Source organism: Schistocerca cancellata, chromosome 2 (assembly GCF_023864275.1).
Source record: "Schistocerca cancellata isolate TAMUIC-IGC-003103 chromosome 2, iqSchCanc2.1, whole genome shotgun sequence".
Lineage (NCBI taxonomy): Eukaryota > Metazoa > Arthropoda > Insecta > Orthoptera > Acrididae > Schistocerca > Schistocerca cancellata.
In genome coordinates, this window is record NC_064627.1 from 60755736 (window position 1) to 60779423 (window position 23688).

The 23688-nt window shown below is 37.8% G+C and overlaps 1 protein-coding gene across 3 annotated transcripts in view; it reads left to right on the top strand.

The window, feature by feature from the left end:
• The window catches only part of LOC126161334 (trichohyalin), a 447594-nt gene that overhangs the window by 256794 nt on the left and 167112 nt on the right, over positions 1–23688 (top strand). For all 3 annotated transcript variants that reach the window (XM_049917093.1, XM_049917095.1, XM_049917094.1), the window contains exons 11-13: positions 4568–4702; positions 6011–6139; positions 19396–19486. In XM_049917093.1, coding sequence (XP_049773050.1) covers positions 4568–4702; positions 6011–6139; positions 19396–19486 — 355 coding nt within the window. The remainder of the gene's footprint in view (positions 1–4567; positions 4703–6010; positions 6140–19395; positions 19487–23688) is intronic.

Consider the following 23688-nt stretch of genomic DNA (forward strand, 5'->3'; position numbering starts at 1 on the left):
CCAAACATCGTCATCATCAGAAATCTGTAGATATTTTAACCAACACAGGTCACCAATTGTAATCATAAATAGACTTGTACTGTTTTAGAATCAGTTTTTGAACACATAAAAGTGAGACTGACAGGAAATTTTGTGAGATATTCTTAATCTTTCATGAAATAATAAAAAAATTAAAGAGCAGTCGTTTTAGAGGTGGTGCTGTTGCATACTGATTTTATTTTATATATAAGCAAATGAACTTCACTGTTGAAAATGGTAGCTCAGATTATTTGTAGATAAATAATGATATTTGTCAGTTATTTTCATTTAACCTTCATGTATTTAATAGTCTCCTAAAACACAAAAATAAATTAAACTTCTTGCTATTCATTTTGATGGTGATCAAGAAAAGATCCTTTCAGTCACAATTACTAGAGCAAATTTTGTGTACAAGTTTCCTTGCCATTTCAAGAAATTTATCCCTTCATCTGCACCCTTGCTCAAGGTAAATGAAAATGAGGAAGACAATCACACAGCAGTAGCTGAGTTATGTGTGGTCCAAAAAAAAAAAAAAAAACACTCCGTCTTCAGGCCACAAGTGGCCTACCGGGACCATCCAACCACTGTGTCATCCTCAGAGGAGGATGCGGATAGGAGGGGCCTGGGGTCAGCACACCGCTCTCCCGGTTGTTATGACGGTATTCTTGACCGAAGCCGCTAGTAGTCGGTCGAGTAGCTCCTCAATTGTCATCACGAGGCTGAGTGCACCCCAAAAAATCGCAACAGCGCATGGCGGCTGGATGGTCACCCATCCAAGTGCCGGCCACGCCCAACAGTGCTTAACTTCGGTGTCTCACGGGAACTGGTGTATCCACTGCGGCAACGCCATTGCCGATGTGTGGTCCATAGCTCCACATAATAGCATAGAGACTTTAATATCTTTTAGGTTATTACTCTTGTCATGGTTTAAGTACACACATAATCACACAAACACTCAAGTGAGCCCACCTGTCGCTGCAGCAACAACAAGAAGCTGGTGTTTATTGTGGGGGTTAGGACACATACAGCATACATTCTGAAGCAGCTATTGAAACATCAGAGGAAGGGAGGCAATGAAGGAAGAATTGGTCACAGTAACAAAAATATTATGCAAGCTGAGTGTGTTGAGGATAGGACTTTGGGTACGATATCACTTATCTGTGGGCATGACAAGAGTTGGTCAAAGCCGAGTAGAGTTGGGCTTTCGAAGACCTGGGTGATACTGATGGTCAGTGACTGCCTCATTGTACCAGTGGATTTGTTGGTGTCACATGGAGAAATACTATGATAAATCTGTTTTAGGACAGGATATTGTCTGTCTGTAAAGGCTATGGCCAGGTTATCAGCATATTTTGCTAACTTTTGTGTCTCATTGAAAATGAGATGCATCCGAGCTTCATCTCTTTAAGTAGTGTTCCTTCATCTACCTAACAAATTCTAATCCACTCATCTGTCAAACCTACTGTCAGTCCTGTACCACATTTGCAAGACTCACGCTTCACAGGCATTTCCCATCCCATATGAGGTAGTGTCACTTGTGAAAGCAGCTGCATTGCATATGTGTATGTTACAGTTACATACAGCATTTTAAATGGGGGTGACAACTAACCAGCTTTATATCCATACAAATGTACACTGCCAAATGGAGGCTAACAGCAATGACTTCAACAGTTACTTCAGTATTTGTGCAATTCTCTTGGCAGTTACCAGTTTCTTTGACTATGTCTTTCCCTCTCTTCCTCCCACTACCTCCCCACCCCTTCATTTCACTGTACATATGATCTGCTCCCAACAGCCAAGCTCCTGTCCTCTCCTACAATCCCTCTCATCCTGAGCAGCCACTTATAACTTGCAAATGGATGCATTTGGGTGTTGGTGTGGCTATGTGCGTGCACTTAAGCTGAAGAAAGTGGTAGTTAATAAACTCCCTTTGCTACTATAAATGTCATTTTGATACACACAACTTAGCTACAGGTGCGTGGTTGGCTTTTCTCATTTTTGTTTATTGTTTCCATCCCTGATTGAATTGCACAAGATAGTCTAATGTAACTGTACAAACCTGACTGAGTCACTGTAAGTTCTCAGTTGTTTGAATTGGTAGTCTCACAGTTCAGTGATAGATGCAATACCTTTTATTTAGATTTCCCATTTATTCAGGCCAAAACACATTCTGGCAATGATTAGCTTATGTATGTCTTTTCATATCACCCAATATTTGTGAACAAGAATGCCATTATTAACCACATTCTGATTAGTCCACTTTTTCTTCAAGATAATAATGCCAATAAATCAAGTTATCTGTTGTACATAATGTCTTTTAGACAGTGGCAAACTCTCCAGAACACATTCACATAATGAAGTCCTCTGTTGTTCATATACTAATCATATACTAATGAGAAAATTTCACCAGCACACCATTTGATCGAAGATGGATAATTAAAAACAGTTCTTGGAGTCAGTCATAAGATCTTTACTAGTATATTAATACAGAAAAGTTAGGTTGACTATTACAGCTGGGCATTCTTCTAAATAAGTTAGAAAGATATTTACACTGAATAATTATAGTCACATGAGTAGCTAATACCCTCTTTCACACAAAGAACTTTATATGGTATTGAACTTTAACTGTGAACTTTTTCACTAATATGTGGACTTTGATATAGAAATATTGACTGACTGATATCAGGTGAAAACTTTTCCACTAAGATATTAGCATGGTGATTGCAAAGCACAGACTGCCTACTTATTGTCTGGAGGTGGCATATATAGACAAGCATCAGGACAGCTGGTGAAATCAGTAATTAAATTTCACTTTATAGTGATGTAAGGGTCAAATTTAGTAGTGGTGTCATTCCAGTCAAGCAAGCAATAATTTTACTTGATTGTACGTTAGATAACTATACAAGTAAGAAAGTCTGATACACTGTCTGGCTGATACAGTGTGCATCTCCATGGTGGTTTACCAAATTTCACGGAAATTTCTCAGGTTTTCAGTTTTCCTAATTTTTTTTAATTTCTTAAGTAGCACCTTACTCATGTAATCAAATGTATTATCTCGGTTAGAAAAATTAGGACAGTAGAAGTATAACATCCAGTCAGCAAGGAAGCTTGAAAGATCAAATCATGGGAATATTTTCGGGTGGGGCAAACCTAGTTACAAATAATTAAAATATCTTTTTGTTGTTGTTGTGGTCTTCTGTTTAAAGACTGGTTTGTTGCAGCTCTCCATGCTACTCTGTCCTGTGCAATATTCTTTATCTCTGAATAACTACTGCAACCTACATCCTTATGAATCTGGTTACAGTATTCATCTCTTGGTCTCCCTCTACAGTTTTTACCCCCCGCCACAGACTTCCCTCCAATAACAAATTGGTGATCCCTTGATGACTCAGAATGTGTCCTATCAACTGATCCCTTGTTTTAGTCAAGCTGTGCCATAAATTTTTTTTCTCCCCAATCCTATTCATTACTTCCACATTAGTTACATGATCTACCCACCTAATCTTTAACGTTTTTCAGTGACACCACATTCCAAAAGGTTCTATTCTCTTCTTGTTGAAACTGTTAATGCTTTTATACATGACTGCATCTCCTACAAATATATTTGGAAAATATGTAATAACCTATATTCATTGTTGACAAGTTTCTCTTCTTCAGAAACACTTTTCTCATCACTCCCATCTGCATTTTATACCCTCTCTGCATGGGCCATCATCAGGTATTTTGCTTCCCAAATAACAAAATGTGTCTACTGCTTTAAGTGTCTCATTTCCTAATCTAATTCCCACATCATTACCAGATTTTTAGAAAAAATAAACTGCTTAATGGAAAGAAGGAAATTAGAGCTAGGTCTTTTTGGAAATAACAATTATTACCTCATGACATTTTTAGGATCTCATGGCTTCTGAACATAGTCAATTACTGATTTCTCTTAAAAGAAAATATATCATGTAAAACTTATGGACCATTTGAATCAGCATAGTTCAATTAACTCTATGAACAGTAAATGTTAATGAAATATTACCTAACAAATAATTTCAATATTTTATTAATATACTAGCAGAACAATAGAGGAAAAATTTTATTTGTTTTAGGACTAATATTGTACCAAATATAGTTATTACAATCTGTTACATTTCATAGCATGAAGAACTAAATCAAATCAGTCTTCAGATTGAAGACCACAACACCACCACTTTCTAAAAGTGTTTAATTTTAAAGTTTTAATGAAAGCAACTGAAGCTATATCCACAGTATTGATATCACTGTGCTATTAAATATGTGCTGGCTTCTCCAGTGACAAATGTTTCCAATATTCTGAATTTTTAATAACACAAGCACGCAAACAGAGCTTAGTCTTTACAGTATATCCACATCCCACTTTAGCAGCTTGTTATAGCCGACTACACTCACCGGAATCAGTTATCCTGGTGTGCTTGAACTATAATCATTAAAATATATGCTGCTGTATCATAGGAAATGTATAAAATGTTCATATATATTTCATAATAAGCTCTCTTGACAATTTTCTTACTGTGTTGTGTTTTAGGTGGCAATCAGGCTGCAAAAAGAGCTAGATGAAGCTCTACAAAAAGTGAAGGCTCAGGAAGAAGTTAAGGAAGACAAGAAACCTACAAAGAAACCTCCCATGCTTGGTTCAATTGGAAAAACATCATCAGGGGAGGTTAGTATAACTCTGATTGTTTCCTAAGATTTTGTTACTGTGTTGTAAAGTAAAGCAGATTGAACTAGCAGACTTAATGCTCCCCCCAGAGAATAGTATCACATTTCTAAGTAAAGAGTAAGTTATGAGATGTTCATTCACTCTTATGACTTATACCAGAAAATTATGATGTTGCATTTGACTGAAATCACAGTTTTAAAGGAAACCTTATCACCATAGATTGATGGTTAAGTTATGTAAAGGTTATGGTGCTGGTTGAATACAATACCTCATTATGTCATTTTGTGGAACAAGGGCATATTACACTGTTGACAGTTACACAGATTATTCATAGATGGTTGCTGTTTTAAGGGGATATGTTGTGTACCCATACAAGTTCTTTTCTTTCTCCATCCTTCCACTTTAATACTCATAAGAGAAAGAAAAGTTGGTAGCTTTTGAATCCTTTGTGGAACTAGAGTAAAAGCTAGAGTACACACACACACACACACACACACACACACACACACACACACACACACACGCACCTGCACCCTTACATAGTACCAGCTGGATTCAGAGTGTTGAGATTACAGTTTGGCATGTGGACTAGGGTCAGGTAGGGGTTGCATCAGGTGAGGTGTGTGGAAGGAGAGAGAGGTGGGAGGCAAGAATAGGGGCTTGGGGTGGGTAGCTAGGTAGTGGCTTGGTGTGAGGCAGCTGGTTACCTGGCTAGGAATGTGAATTAGAGGGGTGTCAGTGACTCAATGCTTCTGCGATTCAGTTATTGGTCCCCTTTAATCCTAAATTATTTACATTCCATGAGACATTTCCTATGTATACTCTTTCAGAACAAACACACAACGACCAACTTACAACTACATGTCATAAAAATCATTCATACTGATACCGGTGGACAGAGTCAATTTACATATGACAGTTTTGTCGTAAGTGCAGTGTAACACACACAGTCATTGAAAACATGTGTTCGCTTCCAGTTTTTTAGACAGCACTCTTTTATTACTGTTTATTGACCTGATTCTGTGCTCTTGTGGTACATTTTCCATGTGTGTTGATGTTGGTTAAAAATAGATAACGTGGGACTTTCCAGATATACCATTCTTGCTTACTTCTTAAAATCATTTAGCTGCAATATTGAGTGTGTGTTTATATTTATTTTTGTAATTATGACTATTGTAGTAAATAATAAGTGCTGCATTGAGGCAAAGAGGAGTGGATTATCTGTGGCTCTACTGTTTGTGCAATCTTCAAAGAATTTGTTTGTGTTAAACTGATAAAAGGACAACAGGTTTATGTTATATATTTCAGAAACTTTCTCGAGAATCTTTAACCAGAGGGGGTTCTCAAGATGATCCTGCACAGTTACTCCGAGATCTCCAAGATGCAATGGAGAGAGAAGCAGACTTAAGAGAGCAACTTCGTTTTGCTGAAGAAGAGGTATTGTATATTAATATGTGCTTTCTTGTTACTAGTTTTTATGACCAGTGATTCCATAATACATTTTAATTACCTCTGCAGAAATGAGCTCATTCAGAAATTAAGCATGAGGGTATGTTTCAATCAGAACTGTTACTGTCAGTCTCTCAAATAACATACACTGAAGTTATGATGTCATTAAGTATATTTGATCCAACAATGATTGGCACTATTGATACAGATGAGATTTGATGCACAGCCATATTGAGTATATTTGCAGGACATTCTGTTGAATGACTTAACCAAACAAACATTTGTTGGACTCACTAATTCATAGAAAATGCTCAAAAAAATCGCACCACACTAGGCTTTTTGTGTATTTTTTTAAAATTAGAACCTTCTCTCTCAGTACCCTTATGACCACAGCAAATTACTACATACAGTCACCTGTGTAATGGATGCAGAGGTAAACCTGCTGTCTCACTGCAGATCAGTAAAGAATGCTGTGTTCCCAGTTGTGAATAGGAAAATGCAGCTTGTGTACACTTTTGAATCTGTCAACTTGCCTCAAAGATCTGTTTCAGTTTAGGCCATGCAGACATTGGCACTATATGTAGGGCAAGGATGGTTGTCAGCATGGGAAGTACATACCAAATTGGTGTTCACCACAGTGACACCATTCAAAAATTTGATTGCTATTGTGAAACACAAAACACTGAAGATCTGCATTGTAGTGAGTGCGTGCCATCAACAAAACCAGCTGATGGCTGCTGCATACTAATTTATGCATGTAAATAATGCAACTTAACTGTGCACTACCTTTTTGGACTCAGCTGTGAGGTTTGTGGTGACCTAGGCAACATGTAATAATCTCCCCATGATCAGTTTGTCCTCTAGACATCCATTACAAACAGCAATATATGTTCTGAACTGGTATCTTCTGCAGATGTCAGCTGCCTCTCATTGCTGTTGAGGTATTTGAAGGCTGTGCTGTGTTTCGGGTAGGATTCGCCAACCTGTTGCATTGTCATATAAACAATATTTCAATGATGGATTTGCCCTTTGCGCCCACTGTGTGAACACTTTCTTCCAGCAGGCAGGCCTGTGGTACACGCTGACAAGAGCTTGGTTCAGCACTGTTTGGCCCAATTGAAACATGCAATGTTTTGTCACAGGAACCTCATGATAGGGTGGATGACTTAAGGAGGTTAACTGTGGAAGAGTGTGCTTTTATGGATGGTTTGCCACAACATAGAATGTTTTCAAGTGCAGACTTTGATCTCATGGATGTCCAGAGAAGTGAACTTTTCAACAGACTGCCTTGATTTTGACTATTGTTTTGTTTAAAATGTTTCCAGAAATTGCTGCAAATGAGTTGCAGGCATTTTCGAAAACATGTACTCATCGTAGTTGAAGTGTTCCACATCCACAAGGGATAGAAATTTTGATTTTTTTTTATTTCATAGTGTAGTTTTTTTTTTAGCTTCATAAGGCATAATCTGTCATTCCCTATTCCTGCTGAATCAAATCTCACAAATGTTCATAGAGATGCAGGTGGTGCAAAACTTACTTCAGCAGTTTATATTTTGTTCCAATATAAATACATCAATTGTATTTCAATGAAAATAATCAATTTTTGGAAAATATAAATGGATAGATGAAAAAAATCTACTCATCAAGCAGTGGCATGAGAAAACAGAGGTAAAATTTAAGGAAATGTGCAAGCTTTCGAATCCAGTGGCTCCTTCTTCTGGCAGAATTGTTGAAGGGGATGGGAGAGGGACGAAGAAAAAGGACTGGCAATGTTTAGGAAAGTGGTGGCTTCAAGCAAGTCATGCTGAATCCTGGGTCAGGAGAGACTTACCAGAGAGGATGAGAAGGAAAGACTGATTGCTGGGGACTGTGCTGGATGAGAGATTATCAGTTGTATTTGTAACTGGATATTTACCTAAACATTCAAAGAATAATCTGTGGGAAAAAAGATATTTCTGATGTGACTGATCAGGTGATTGTTTCAGTTCAGTTTCCAAACTCACAAAGTCAAAATATCTTTCCAAGGATGAAAGTGTGTTAGAATATTAGCTGTTCTTTGGGCAGTACAAAACATCTTAAAGTTTTAAAATCAATAATACAATTTAAAAAGACAGCTAAACAGGAAAAACATATAATCCTTCTGTACATAAAGGAAACCATGCATCTTAACTAAATACAGATACTTTGATTATTGAGAGGAAAGTAGTCATATTTATTGAGAAAATGTGACATACTATTTGTAGGAACTGCAGACAATGAATCATACAAATATGTTGATTACATGACATTCTTGCAGTATAATAATGGCATTTCCTTGATGTTGATTCCGTACAGCTGTAATGGAAAATACTTCTTATTAAATCTCTTTGCAAATCGTGGTGATGGTTTATCTCAACAAGCTGCAAGCTTTAAAACTGAACTTGCATGAGATTCTAGCTTGGACTTGTATGTAATACCTTCTGGTATTGACTTTGACGTGTTCCATTGTTATGGCCATTGGTGGGCAATTGTTGAAGCTTGGCAAATATAAAATTATTTCCATGCAGGCAGTACGTCCTTTGATAGTAAAGTTACTAACATCATGACAGACATTTATCAGGAAATTTTATGTGTTATTAAAATTTTGACCATCAAGATCTCATGTGAAACTTATCCTTGGAATAAAGTAAAAGGTACATAACTTGATGTTGGAGGCATGTAGAAAAATAGGAAAATAGAAAATAAAAGCTTTATGAAGCTGACATACTGCTGACAGCCTGACTGGCTGACCAATCTTACATAAATATTTAAAAAATCATAATTACATTTTTCTATGAATTTCAAATGGAGGTTGTTGTAAGAAGGGTTGTAGAGCCAGAGGATAAATCCTTGTAATGGAAGTCATATGCTAATAAATTTTACTTATTTCTGGTAGATTAACAGTATCAAAGAACAATGGAAGTAACCCATTAAATGAAATGCATAGGAACACTACATTCACAATTACATAGAAGGTTGTACGTTTATTACAGCAATGTAAAGACTATCCATATTTGGATTGCCTTCTATATTTGACTTCAGTATAGCTGCTGGTCAGTGTTCACGCAGACCATACTCATATGGAAGATTCGTATAACCACATAATGCTGAAATAATGCAGATGTGAAATATAAATAAACAGAATAAGTGATGACTGTAAAACCTTCCCATAGAATGATCTAATGCACTTGGTATTTGAGATTCATTCTGCAGAAAACACTTTAGGATTCAATCATAAACAATATCTTAGGTGTCCAGCAAATTAGGCACTTAAGAGCACATGTTGGAAAACGAAGAGATATTATTAGGAAATCTAACCATGTTAGCATATTAAAAAGAAAGATGATGAGACTTACCAAACAAAAGCGCTGGCAGGTCGATAGACACACAAACAAACACAAACATACACACAAAATCTAGCTTTCACAACCAACGGTTGCCTCGTCAGGAAAGAGGGAAGGAGAAGGAAAGACAAAAGGATATGGGTTTTAAGGGAGAGGGTAAGGAGTCATTCCAATCCCGGGAGCGGAAAGACTTACCTTAGGGGGAAAAAAGGACAGGTATACACTCGTACACACACACACACACATCCATCCACACATACAAGACACAAGCAGACATTTGTAAAGGCAAAGAGTTTGAGCAGAGATGACAGTCGGGACGGAAGTACAGAGGCAAAGATGATGTTGAAAGACAGGTGAGGTATGAGCGGCGGCAGATTGAAATTAGGAATTAGCGGAGATTGAGGCCTGGCGGATAGCGAGAAGAGAGGATATGCTGAAGGGCAAGTTCCCATCTCCGGAGTTCTGACAGGTTGGTGTTAGTGGGAAGTATCCAGATAACCCGGACGGTGTAACACTGTGCCAAGATGTGCTGGCCATGCACCAAGGCATGTTTAGCCACAGGGTGATCCTCATTACCAACAAACACTGTCTGCCTGTGTCCATTCATGCGAATGGACAGTTTGTTGCTGGTCATTCCCACATAGAACGCTTCACAGTGTAGGCAGCGTTCTATGTGGGAATGACCAGCAACAAACTGTCCATTCGCATGAATGGACACAGGCAGACAGTGTTTGTTGGTAATGAGGATCACCCTGTGGCTAAACATGCCTTGGTGCACGGCCAGCACATCTTGGCACAGTGTTACACCGTCCGGGTTATCTGGATACTTCCCACTAACACCAACCTGTCAGAACTCCGGAGATGGGAACTTGCCCTTCAGCATATCCTCTCTTCTCGCTATCCGCCAGGCCTCAATCTCCGCTAATTCCTAATTTCAATCTGCTGCCGCTCATACCTCACCTGTCTTTCAACATCATCTTTGCCTCTGTACTTCCGTCCCGACTGACATCTCTGCTCAAACTCTTTGCCTTTACAAATGTCTGCTTGTGTCTTGTATGTGTGGATGGATGTGTGTGTGTGTGCGAGTGTATACCTGTCCTTTTTTCCCCCTAAGGTAAGTCTTTCCGCTCCCGGGATTGGAATGACTCCTTACCCTCTCCCTTAAAACCCATATCCTTTTGTCTTTCCTTCTCCTTCCCTCTTTCCTGACGAGGCAACCGTTGGTTGCGAAAGCTAGATTTTGTGTGTATGTTTGTGTTTGTTTGTGTGTCTATCGACCTGCCAGCGCTTTTGTTTGGTAAGTCTCATCATCTTTCTTTTTAAATATATTTTTCCCACGTGGAATGTTTCCCTCTATTATATTCATGTTAGCATATTGTTACATAGAACGTGAAATGCCTACCACGTCCTAGATTTAGAATGAGAGCACTTAAGAAGAATGCTCTCCTACTTCACTGAGAAGAATGGAAAGCAGGTTACAGTTTATGTTCACATTGATGACAAGTTCATCAGATACAGCACATGTTTATATCCAGAAAACCTAAACTATAAGCTGTTGTCACCAGTCAAGGACCTGCAACAAACAGATAGGAAATTCACTGTCTATTTGTAGGTTAACATCATTGTGTTTACACTTTGTGGCTCCTCTGTCATTTTCCCATCATTTTCCTTTACTGTTTGCACATGATAATTTTACAGAACGATATGGGTTGCTGCTAGTGATTGAAAAGAATGCTCCTGATATGATTTACATTTTACTGTATTTTTTCCTCCCACTGACATTTGTATCTAAACATATATTTCGAAATAACAGATGTACAGTAGAACTTCTTTTCCCACTTCACACCATGCTTTCTCTGTAAATTGCCTCCTGCTGTAGCCTGGGAGCTTATAGGTTTATAAAATAGGATGTTGTCTTTTTCTTTTTTCTCAGTCTTCTCACTGGTTTTATTCAGCTTCTACACCAACCCCTTAAGCTCAAAGTAACATGTGCATCTTATGTCCTCAATTATTTGCTAGATGTGTTCCATTCTTGCTACACAGCTTTTACTCTCTGTAGTTCCCTCTAGTAGCATGGAGGCTATTCCCTTATGCCTTAGAAAATGTACTATCATCATGTCCCTTCTTCTTTTCAATGTTCTCCATATGCTGCTTTCTTTGCAAATTCTTTGGAAAGCCTCCTCATTCCTTATCTTAAGAGTCCACATGATTTTCAGAATTCTTTTGTAGCAATACATCTTGAATATTTAGATTGTCTTCTGTTCTGATTTTACCAATGTCAACAATTTGCTGCCATACAGTGCTGTGATGCAAACGTACATTCTCAGAAATTTCTTCCTCAAATTAAGGTCTCTATTTGGTACTAGTAGATTTCTCTTGGCTAGGCAGGAACGCCCTATTTGCCTGTGTAGTAGATTTCTCTTGGTCAGGAATGCCCTCTTTGCCTGTGATGGTCTGATTTTTATGTCCTCCTCCTTCATATGTCATGGATTATTTTACTTCCGTTGTTATTGTTTTGGTCTTCAGTCCTGAGACTGGTTTGATGCAGCTCTCCATGCTACTCTATCCTGTGCAAGCTTCTTCATCTCCCAGTACCTACTGCAACCTACATCCTTCTGAATCTGCTTAGTGTATTCATCTCTTGGTCTCCCCCTACGATTTTTACCCTCCACGCTGCCCTCCAATACTAAATTGGTGATCCCTTGATGCCTCAGAACATGTCCTACCAAACGATCCCTTCTTCTGGTCAAGTTGTGCCACAAACTCCTCTTCTCCCCAATCCTATTCAGTACCTCCTCATTAGTTATGTGATCTACCCACCTAATCTTCAGCATTCTTCTGTAGCACCACATTTCGAAAACCTTCTATTCTCTTCTTGTCCAAACTATTTATCGTCCATGTTTCACTTCCGTACATGGCTACACTCCATACAAATACTTTCAGAAATGACTTCCTGACACTTAAATCTATACTCGATGTTAACAAATTTCTCTTCTTCAGAAACGCTTTCCTTGCCATTGCCAGTCTACATTTTATATCCTCTCTACTTCGACCATCATCAGTTATTTTGCTCCCCAAATAGCAAAACTCCTTTACTACTTTAAGTGTCTCATTTCCTAATCTAATACCCTCAACATCACCCGACTTAATTCGACTACATTCCATTATCCTCGTTTTGCTTTTGTTGATGTTCATCTTATATCCTCCCTTCAAGACACCATCCATTCTGTTCAACTGCTCTTCCAAGTCCTTTGCTGTCTCTGACAGAATTACAATGTCATCGGCAAACCTCAAAGTTTTTATTTCTTCTCCATGGATTTTAATACCTACTCCGAATTTTTCTTTTGTTTCCTTTACTGCTTGCTCAATATACAGATTGAATAACATCGGGGAGAGGCTACAACCCTGTCTTACTCCCTTCCCAACCACTGCTTCCCTTTCCTGTCCCTCGACTCTTATAACTGCCATCTGCTTTCTGTACAAATTGTAAATAGCCTTTCGCTCCCTGTATTTTACCCCTGCCACCTTTAGAATTTGAAAGAGAGTATTCCAGTCAACATTGTCAAAAGCTTTCTCTAAGTCTACAAATGCTAGAAATGTAGGTTTGCCTTTCCTTAATCTTTCTTCTAAGATAAGTCGTAAGGTCAGTATTGCCTCACGTGTTCCAGTATTTCTACGGAATCCAAACTGATCTTCTCCAAGGTCGGCTTCTACTAGTTTTTCTATTCGTCTGTAAAGAATTCGTGTTAGTATTTTGCAGCTGTGGCTTATGAAACTGATTGTTTGGTAATTCTCACATCTGTCAACACCTGCTTTCTTTGGGATTGGAATTATTATATTCTTCTTGAAGTCTGAGGGTATTTCGCCTGTTTCATACATCTTGCTCACCAGATGGTTGGTTTTGTCAGGACTGGCTCTCTCAAGGCCGTCAGTAGTTCCAATGGAAAGTTGTCTACTCCAGGGGCCTTGTTTCGACTCAGGTCTTTCAGTGCTCTGTCAAACTCTTCACGCAGTATCATATCTCCCATTTCATCTTCATCTACATCCTCTTCCATTTCCATAATATTGTCCTCAAGTACATCGCCCTTGTATAGACCCTCTATATACTCCTTCCACCTTTCTGCTTTCCCTTCTTTGCTTAGAACTGGGTTTCCATCTGAGCTCTTGATGTTCATACAAGTGGTTCTCTTATCTCCAAAGGTCTCTTTAATTTTCCTGTAGGCAGTATCTATCTTACCCCTAGTGAGATAAGCCTCTACATCCTTACATTTGTCCTCTAGCCATCCCTGCTTAGCCATTTTGCACTTCCTGTTGATCTCATTTTTGAGACGTTTGTATTCCTTTTTGCCTGCTTCATTTACTGCATTTTTATATTTTCTCCTTTCATCAATTAAATTCAATATTTCTTCTGTTACCCAAGGATTTCTACTAGCCCTCGTCTTTTTACCTACTTGATCCTCTGCTGCCTTCACTACTTCATTCCTCAAAGCTACCCATTCTTCTTCTACTGTATTTCTTTCCCCCATTCCTGTCAATTGTTCCCTTATGCTCTCCCTGAAACTCTGTACAACCTCTGGTTCTTTCAGTTTATCCAGGTCCCATCTCCTTAAATTCCCACCTTTTTGCAGTTTCTTCAGTTTTAATCTACAGGTCATAACCAATAGATTGTGGTCAGAGTCCACATCTGCCCCTGGAAATGTCTTAAAATTTAAAACCTGGTTCCTAAATCTCTGTCTTACCATTATATAATCTATCTGATACCTTTTAGTATCTCCAGGGTTCTTCCATGAATACAACCTTCTATCATGATTCTTAAACCAAGTGTTAGCTATGATTAAGTTGTGCTCTGTGCAAAATTCTACCAGGCGGCTTCCTCTTTCATTTCTTACCCCCAATCCATGTTCACCTACTACGTTTCCTTCTCTCCCTTTTCCTACACTCGAATTCCAGTCACCCATGACTATTAAATTTTCGTCTCCCTTCACTATCTGAATAATTTCTTTTATTTCATCATATATTTCTTTTTTTTTTTTTTTTACTTCCAAGGTAACAGAATTCCTTAACTTTGTGTACTTCATGATCACAAGTTTTGATTTTTTGTTTCTCACCATTTTCTTCTACTACTTCTCATTACATTTGTCTTTTTCCAGTTTATTCTCAATCCATAGCCTGTACTTATTGGACTGTTCACTCCACTCAACAGATCCTGTAATTCTTCTTAGCTCTTACTGAGGATAGCAAAGTCACCAGCTAATCTTATCACTTTGTCCTTTCACCCTGAATTTTAGTCCCACTCATGAACCTTTCTTTCATTTCCATCATTGCTTCTTCAATGTAAATGTTGAAGAGTAAGGGTGAAGGACTGCATCCCTGCCTTACAGCTTTTTTAATCCTTGAGAGCATGTGTTTTTTATGACATGAGCAAGTGCACAACATACTACTCATACATATGTAAGGAACAGCTGTCTTTATGCTACCAAGGTAAATATGTGTGGGCAACTTCACAGTTTAATCTTAGTTTAGTTAAACAACAATAAAACAAACTTACATTAAATGAGCTGAATCACTCTTTAACCAAGCAGTAATAAAATGATCTTTCATTATATCAATCTGTTGTCATGTACAAGTGTTATCCCTCAGTAATGTCCCACTTGAAGCATTAAACAGCACAGTTGCATTAGATCCCAGCAAGATGCTTATTTGATTCCTAATTATCTTGCAGATAACTGCCATATTGGGGGATTGTGCTGTTGGCTCAGAATCTGGGTCTTTTTCTTTGATAGATCGTAATTTTTATTTTTATTTATTTATTTTATTTTATTTATTTATTTATTTATTTTTTTTTTTTTTTGCCTCACTCACTGTTTATTTTATATTACTGCTGCTCACTTGGATGTATGATAGGACAACTTAGCACTGTGTTAGCTGAAGCACTAATGAGGCAATAGGTATGGGATTGAAGGGGGGGGGGGGGGGGAACCACAGACAAGACAATGTTATTTGTAGTTGGCTCACTTTATACATAGGCATGCCTGCTCGAGGGTTAATCTGAGCATTTCCTTCTTGGTCTTCCAAACTTACTGTTGCCTCTTGGTTCTTATTTTTCTCAGAATTTCAAAAACATCATGCACCTTGTTTCCATTATCAAGTGCAACATCAGAACTGCCTCTCTGGTGTCTTTATCTTTCTTAAAGTGAAACTGATGGTCATCTAACAGATCCTCCATTTAATTTTCAATTCTTCTGTACATTATTCTTGCCAGAAAGTGACTTTAATGAGATGTTAAGCTGATTGTGCAGTTGTTTCGCACCTATCTGCACTTGCTATTTTTGGAATTGTATGGATGATATTTTTCTAAAAGTCTGATGGCATGGTGCTAGTCTCATGGATTCTGCACACCCACTTGGCTGCCATTTCCCTCAATGTTTTTAAAAATTCTGATGGCATGCTATCTATCCCTTCTGGTCCTCCAGAGCTCTCTTCAGTTCTGGCTTTAATATTGAATCCCCTACATCATCCATATCAACACTAGTTTCTTCTTCTGCAAGTCACCAGACAAGTTCTCCCCTCATACAGGCCTACAGTGTACTCTTTTCACCTATCCACTCTCCCCTCTGTGTTTAATAGTGGAATTCCCAATACACTTTAAATCTTACCAACATTGTTTTTAATTTCACAGAAGGTTGTTTTGAGTTTTCTACATGCTGAGTCAGTCTTTCCGAGATCATTTTCTTTTTCTTTCTCAATGTATTTGCATTTTTTCTGCATTCATTTCATTTTGGCTGCCCTGCACTTCCTATTTCCTTTATTGCTAAGTGATTTACATTGTTGTATTCCTGCATTTTCCTTAACATTTTTATACTACTATCTTTTGCTGATCAATTGAAGTATTTCTTCTGTTACCCAGGATTCCTTTGGAGTTACCTTTCTAGTATCTGTGACTGACTGTCCAATATCTGCAATTGCCCTTTTTAAAGTTTCCATTCTTCTTCTACCCAGTTTAGAGATGTCCGTCCTCTTCAACTAAACTGCCTGCTATGATATACTTTATTACAATATCCACAGCCTTAATGTACTTCTAATGCATCACATCATTCGTCAGTATTTCAGTTTCCCACTTCCTTCCACATTGATTCTTCTGTATGATTGTCTTAAACTTCGGTCCACACTTCCCATAAAAAGCTAATATTCAAAACCTGGTCATTAATTTTCAAAATAAAACAATATGGATCTGTGTTTGAGAAGGTGACAAAACTCAGATTGCGTGGCAATACAGATACCAAGTCACTGGTGACTGCTTGGTAACATATTGTGAACCATTTACTGGTATGTTTTTGTGCAGTCACACCATCTGTGGAGTTCTAATTAAATAGTTGCTGTTTATCTTCTATCAATTGCTTAATAATCCCTTGTTTATGTTGATTTTATTCAAAGGAAATTGTTACCTACACCAGTAACAACACAGACCTGGATAGAACATACTGCAACTTCACATCTGACTTTGCAATGAACACTGCTAAATGGTATGTAGGTAACAAGAGTTTCCTATTCTTGTGTCTAGATAATTGGATAACTTGTAGAAGGGTAGCTAGTGAGGTGTTTGAATTGGTAGCTAACAAGGTATGTTTGAATTGGTAGGAATTCTCAGTTTCTTGCTGCATGTTAAATGGGAGCTTCTTGCGTACATTTTCACCAGAGTACATCTGAAGCACAAACAAAGAGCAAAGCCTTGATGAAAATTGGTCTTAAGTCTTATATTTTGAATGCCCAAATTGTAGGTCAGCTGAAACAGATGTTTATTATTATCATCAAAAACCATTAAGAAGTAAATACACTAAGAAGTGAACGTAAGAAATACAAGATCCTTAAAGAGGCCTCTGTAAGACATTTGGTTATGTACCTTACACAGTATCCCTGTTGTAGACTTATGTTGAATAAATACTTTATTTACTATGTGTGCATTTCCCCAGAAAATAATTACACCAGACAAGGCAAAATAAGCAAACAACTTTGTCTTTAAATAAAGACAGCAAATACTGCTAAGAGCAAATTACATTGAAACAAGCTTTTGAACTCATTTTGTACCAGAACAAAAAAGGAAATTGAATAGAACACATCCTATTTAGGTAAGACATTAAAAACCTCAGTATAGAAGGCCAGATGAGGATTGGGACCCCACTTCACTGATGATGAAAACAAGTGCACTACCTCAGTCTATACTGATTCCAGAATACATAGGAAATAATTGTTGTGTTAGGTCAAAATAGTGAAGGAGAGGGCCATAAAAGACTCCTTTGAGGGCTGTACAAAGCTTTCGTGCTGGTAATTACTTTTTTAATTATGCTTGTTACAATAAACGTTTAGTGGCTCTTTTTTCATTTCATGTACAGTGCCTATTTTAATTTCTGTTCATGTGTATTTGCTTTTAATTTTTTTGAAGTTTAAAGCTACTGACTTTTACTATTTATGCAATGACAAATAGTATTTAAATTATCAGGGACTTTTTTTTATAAATTTCTGACAGTAGTTTTGGGACAGAAACATTTTTTTCCAATAGTTAGTCAGTGTTCTGCTATACTGTGTATATCATTTATATTTTTAAAGTAAAAGAAATAAGGCTGATTTTTTTCTGATCTGTAATAGACGATTTTTAATATTGTCTTAGCTGCAGAGAAGAGGACGGTCAAAAATGATATTGCGAGATATCACAGAAGCACTTCCCTCGGATGTGCACTCTGAATTATTGTCGAAGCTTTCTGGCCTGAGTCATCATGAAACACCTGTTCCCAATGAAGTGCTCCATTCATCATTCGGATTGCAATCCAGTGAAGATCCACTACAAATCAGTTCACTGGCTCGCCCAGTGGTCATCCAGTCTGCATTTAAATCACATACAGCAATGCATTCTCTCTCAAAATCAGTTGAAAAATCTGACATGGGAACACAGACACTGAATGTAAGCAACTGTACTACGAGGTCAGTTCAGGTATCTCTTCCAGAAATAGAGTATCAAGTGTCATCAACACAGACTTTGCACTTTGAGACAGTTAATGAAGAGACGCAGACATCTGCACAAAGAAATTTTGAAGTTGAAACACAGACTGACACAGAGTCTGTAAGTCAGTGTTCACAGACAGATTATATACACGGTGTTGAAACAAGAGAAACTCAGTGTTATGCAGTTCACTCTATCTCAGACATAAAAGAAGTGCAGACTGATTTTACAGCCTACATTGATGCACCTTTGAATGTGCAGGCCATTAGTGACAATGATGTGAGATTCTTAGACAGTGTAGAAAACATTTACACTGGATCATTTGTTGAGAACAAATCAGATTCAGATGAATATCTAGATGCAGCAGAAACATTGACAGAAAGTAGAACACCAATGAATGACAGTGCAGGGGAAAATATAAAAGACACTACATCTGTTGGTGTCCAGGTTATACATGATGAATTTGTTGATGAAACAAGCAGAGCACCTGCACTTCGTCAAAATGTTATTGCTATGCGACAGATGCAGTTTTCCCTGTCTACAATGTATCCACATGGAGCACTTCTGTCATCTTGTTCACCCATGTCAGTGCTGATGGCACCTTTAGGTATGAAGACAGTGTGTATTTGTTCAAAGAAAAGTTTTAATTTTCTTGTGGTGCTTACACTTGTTTTGTGTGTAATTTTTTTATGTTCTACACAAGGAAATTAAAACATTTCTGATGAAGCAGTTCTCTGAAACCACACAGTAATATTTCGCATATCTGAAAAACAATAAGAATAGAACCAATTTTCCAGTACTTGATATTTACTGACTGTGTGTTTCCAGATAATATTGCACTTAGTTGTAAGTTCTAGACTGTAAATCACTGAAATCCTTCTTTTCAGGCTCAAAGATTGCGCAAGAAGTCAGCTAGGGTCGAGGATGATAATGAATCGCTGGTGTTGCAGCTGAAGAAAATGGCTACAAAGGCCAGAAGTATGTTTTATCTTATCAAAATGCCTGAGGGTTGGAAACCTAATTCATCATTTGTAATAGTAGTTCTTGCTTTTTCCTCTGACACTTCTTACAAAAGCCTGTTTTCTGATTTATGATCCCACAAATTTCTTGCATTGCATTGAATGCTTTATGTTCTTTCTGAGCCGTGACCATTTTCTACGGCTGCATTAATTAGTACTATTCTTATAAGACTTTTGTGATTTCATGGAGTCTTGTGTTATTTATATGAACTGAGACATTATTCATGACTGTCTATTACCTTTAACTGTAAAATTTACTGTGTGCTTTAATTTGTGGCTTTCTGCGTATGGGATATCTAATATTTTATCCTGTTCAACAAATATCCCATAGTTCCTCACTCCTACTAATTAAGTCATAATCATGCCCACAGGAAATGCAGTTAAAGTGTGTGCCTTATAATAAACATGCAATTGTTTGCTACCCTTGCTTAATTAGTATGACAACTCGTTTGCTAGTTTCAAATCCATGCTGCTTTTATGATGTAATAGTGCAATTACAAGATCACACTTTTAACAAATAGTCCACAAACCAGAAACTATACCTATTGAATGAGATATAAACTTGCCATTGTTTTCTACTACTGCTAACAATAATATGGCAACTTATTTGCTAGTTTCAAATTCCATGCTGCCTCATAATGATATTAATTCATTTGCGAAGGTAACAGCTGTAACATGTTATCCACAAAGTAGAAACTATGTAGAATGAGACAGACAACTCTAAAAATGATAGAGCATTCCATGATGAAGCCTTAAGGTTAAAGAATTGGATATCAGTTTTTAATTTCAGTACTGTAGGTTATTCTACATAATATTCTATAATTTACATACACATGTATATTTAATTTTTCACACAGCTTACAAAATCAGCAGCTTATGCTAATTAGCAAATAACTGCCTGAAAGGTAAAATAGCATGACCAGCAAAATTTCTGAGAAAAGTAATATTTGTTTATTTAAAATGACATTGATATGTTGTTAATCATAGAATTGGTAGATTATGACTTTTGTGTATAAATATTGTTTTTAGCATGCAAGCCTATTGTATTAGGAACACAATTCTTGATAGGCACATTACTCTTGTATATTACTGTCAAGATTAGTTTAGTTTAGATAAACTGTGACAGCAGTTGATGTCTTGGAAAGTTTGCATCTACTTACTAGTACATAAAAGTGCTTGACTGCACTTGAAAAAGAAGATAAGAGCTTATTGAACTGCTTGCTTGTCATTCTTGAAGACTGGCTTTTAGTGTGTGTGTAAAATATTCCAGATAGAATAGGTAGCAATGAGGAAGTTAAGTGGAAAAATTAGGCTTTTTTACATAAGTGATCCAATACATATCTATTTAATGTCTTTAGTGAGTAATTTTTTTTACTTCTATTTTATTTTTTGTGACCTAAAAGCCTGGGTATTTGTTCCATTAATGTTGGCATACAACTCCTACTGGCATCTGAGCTTTCTTTGTATTAGCTTGTATGTGATATAAAATGGGCATGACTCTGCTCAGTGTGCTATCCTTGCCACTAACGGTTCACCTTTAAAGTGAGTGCTGAATTATTTTTGTAATTCTGTCAAAAGGAAAATTCATTTGAGACAACAGAGAAATTATAAGAAGACAGAATGATTGGCCATTACTGACCTTCAGAAGGAGAAATTCCAAGTATATTGCCTACAGACATATATAAAAGTAGAAAAACTATCTTAATTTTTGGAGCTGTTAATCCTTACCTCAGGTAGGAGAAAGGGTAGGTTCAGGTTGGTCCATCTCAGCATCAGATGTGAGTGATATGTCCGTCTTTTCCAGCCTTCGCCAACTCTTCCTCTCCGAGGAAGAAACTGACAATGACAAAAACTAGTGTAATTTTTTTGTACTGTCAAATTGTCTATCAACAGTACTTGAAAGTTCACACACACACACACACACACACACACACACACACACACACTGGATGTAACAAAGAATTATGGTGAATCCTTAAGAGCACATTTCTCATACTCAGTAGCAGAAAATATGTTATATGCACATGGGTTGGGGAACAATTTGTTTCCAAGATAGAAGTCATTTTCTATAACTTTTCATAGTACATTAATAATAGGAAACACTTAAAACAAGAATGCATCAGCCTACCACATGAAACTGTTTTGTACAGGAAATATTCAAAATGCTCTCTTGGTTACGTCTGGTGAAGCTGTAATTGTAGGGTTCGTCACCAATGTTTTATGTACCACTTCACCAAAAGTCCTGTTAATATGCAAATCACATCTTGCTTGTGCTGTTATGTGTCTCATATCACCACATTACAGGGTTATTACAAAGGATTGAAGCGATTTCACAGCTCTACAATAACTTTATTATTTGAGATATTTTCACAATGCTTTGCACACACATACAAAAACTCAAAAAGTTTTTTTAGGCATTCACAAATGTTCGATATGTGCCCCTTTAGTGATTCGGCAGACATCGAGCCGATAATCAAGTTCCTCCCACACTCGGCGCAGCATGTCCCCATCAATGAGTTCGAAAGCATTGTTGATGCGAGCTCGCAGTTCTGGCATGTTTCTTGGTAGAGGAGGTTTAAACACTGAATTTTTCACATAACCCCACAGAAAGAAATCGCATGGGGTTAAGTCAGGAGAGCGTGGAGGCCATGACATGAATTGCTGATCATGATCTCCACCATGACCGATCCATCGGTTTTCCAATCTCCTGTTTAAGAAATGCCGAACATCATGATGGAAGTGCGGTGGAGCACCATCCTGTTGAAAGATGAAGTCGGCGCTGTTGGTCTCCAGTTGTGGCATGAGCCAATTTTCCAGCATGTCCAGATACACGTGTCCTGTAACGTTTTTTTCGCAGAAGAAAAAGGGGCCGTAAACTTTAAACCGTGAGATTGCACAAAACACTTAACTTTTGGTGAATTGCAAATTTGCTGCACGAATGCATGAGGATTCTCTACCGCCCAGATTCTCACATTGTGTCTGTTCACTTCACCATTAAGAAAAAATGTTGCTTCATCACTGAAAACAAGTTTCGCACTGAACGCACCCTCTTCCACGAGCTGTTGCAACTGTGCCGAAAATTCAAAGCGTTTGACTTTGTCATCGGGTGTTAGGGCTTGTAGCAATTGTAAACGGTAAGGCTTCTGCTTTAGCCTTTTCTGTAAGATTTTCCAAACCGTCGCCTGTGGTACGTTTAGCTCCCTGCTTGCTTTATTCGTCGACTTCCGCAGGCTACGCGTGAAACTTGCCCCCACGCGTTCAACCGTTTCTTCGCTCACTGCAGGCCGACCTGTTGATTTCCCCTTACAGAGGCATCCAGAAGCTTTAAACTGCGCATACCATCGCTGAATGGAGTTATCAGTTGGTGGATCTTTGTTGAACTTCGTCCTGAAGTGTCGTTGCACTGTTATGACTGACTGATCTGAGTACATTTCAAGCACGACATTCGCTTTCTCGGCTCCTGTCACCATTTTGTCTCACTGCGCTCTCGAGCACTCTGGTGGCAGAAACCTGAAGTGTGGCTTCAGCTGAACAAAACTTTATGAGTTTTTCTACGTATCTGTAGTGTATCGTGACCATATGTCAATGAATGGAGCTACAGTGAATTTATGAAATCGCGTCAATCATTTGTAATAGCCCTGTACTTTCACATAGCATCAACTGTGTAATTGATCATTACAAATGGGACAAGCATGGAACTATTTAATAGAGATCATCATGAGTTTTGTTTCTGATACAGTGCACCGAAAGTGTACACAAATCTGGAGTTGACTATGCTGCTTAATGTTTGTAGTATGATAGATTTCCAGAACAGAAGTCCCCTGTCTGGCAGACATTTGATGGATAGGAAGAGGTGGCCCAATTCGCTGGCCTCAGCGTTATTTAGACCTTTACACTCAAGGTTGTTATATGTGTTGGCATTTTGTAATCAAACCCCGGTTAATATATCAGTGAAAATTATCAGTTTTTGAAAATATAGTGTAACTGGATAGATAAAACTTTTGCTCACCAAGTGGTGGGAAGAGAAATCATATATAAAAGTTTAGTAAATTTGCAAGCTTTTGGAGCCAGTGGCTCCTTCTGGCAGAAGGATTGAAGGGGAAGGAAAATGGAACAAGGAAGGGGACAGCGAAGTTGAGGAAATAGAGAGAGTTCAAGAAA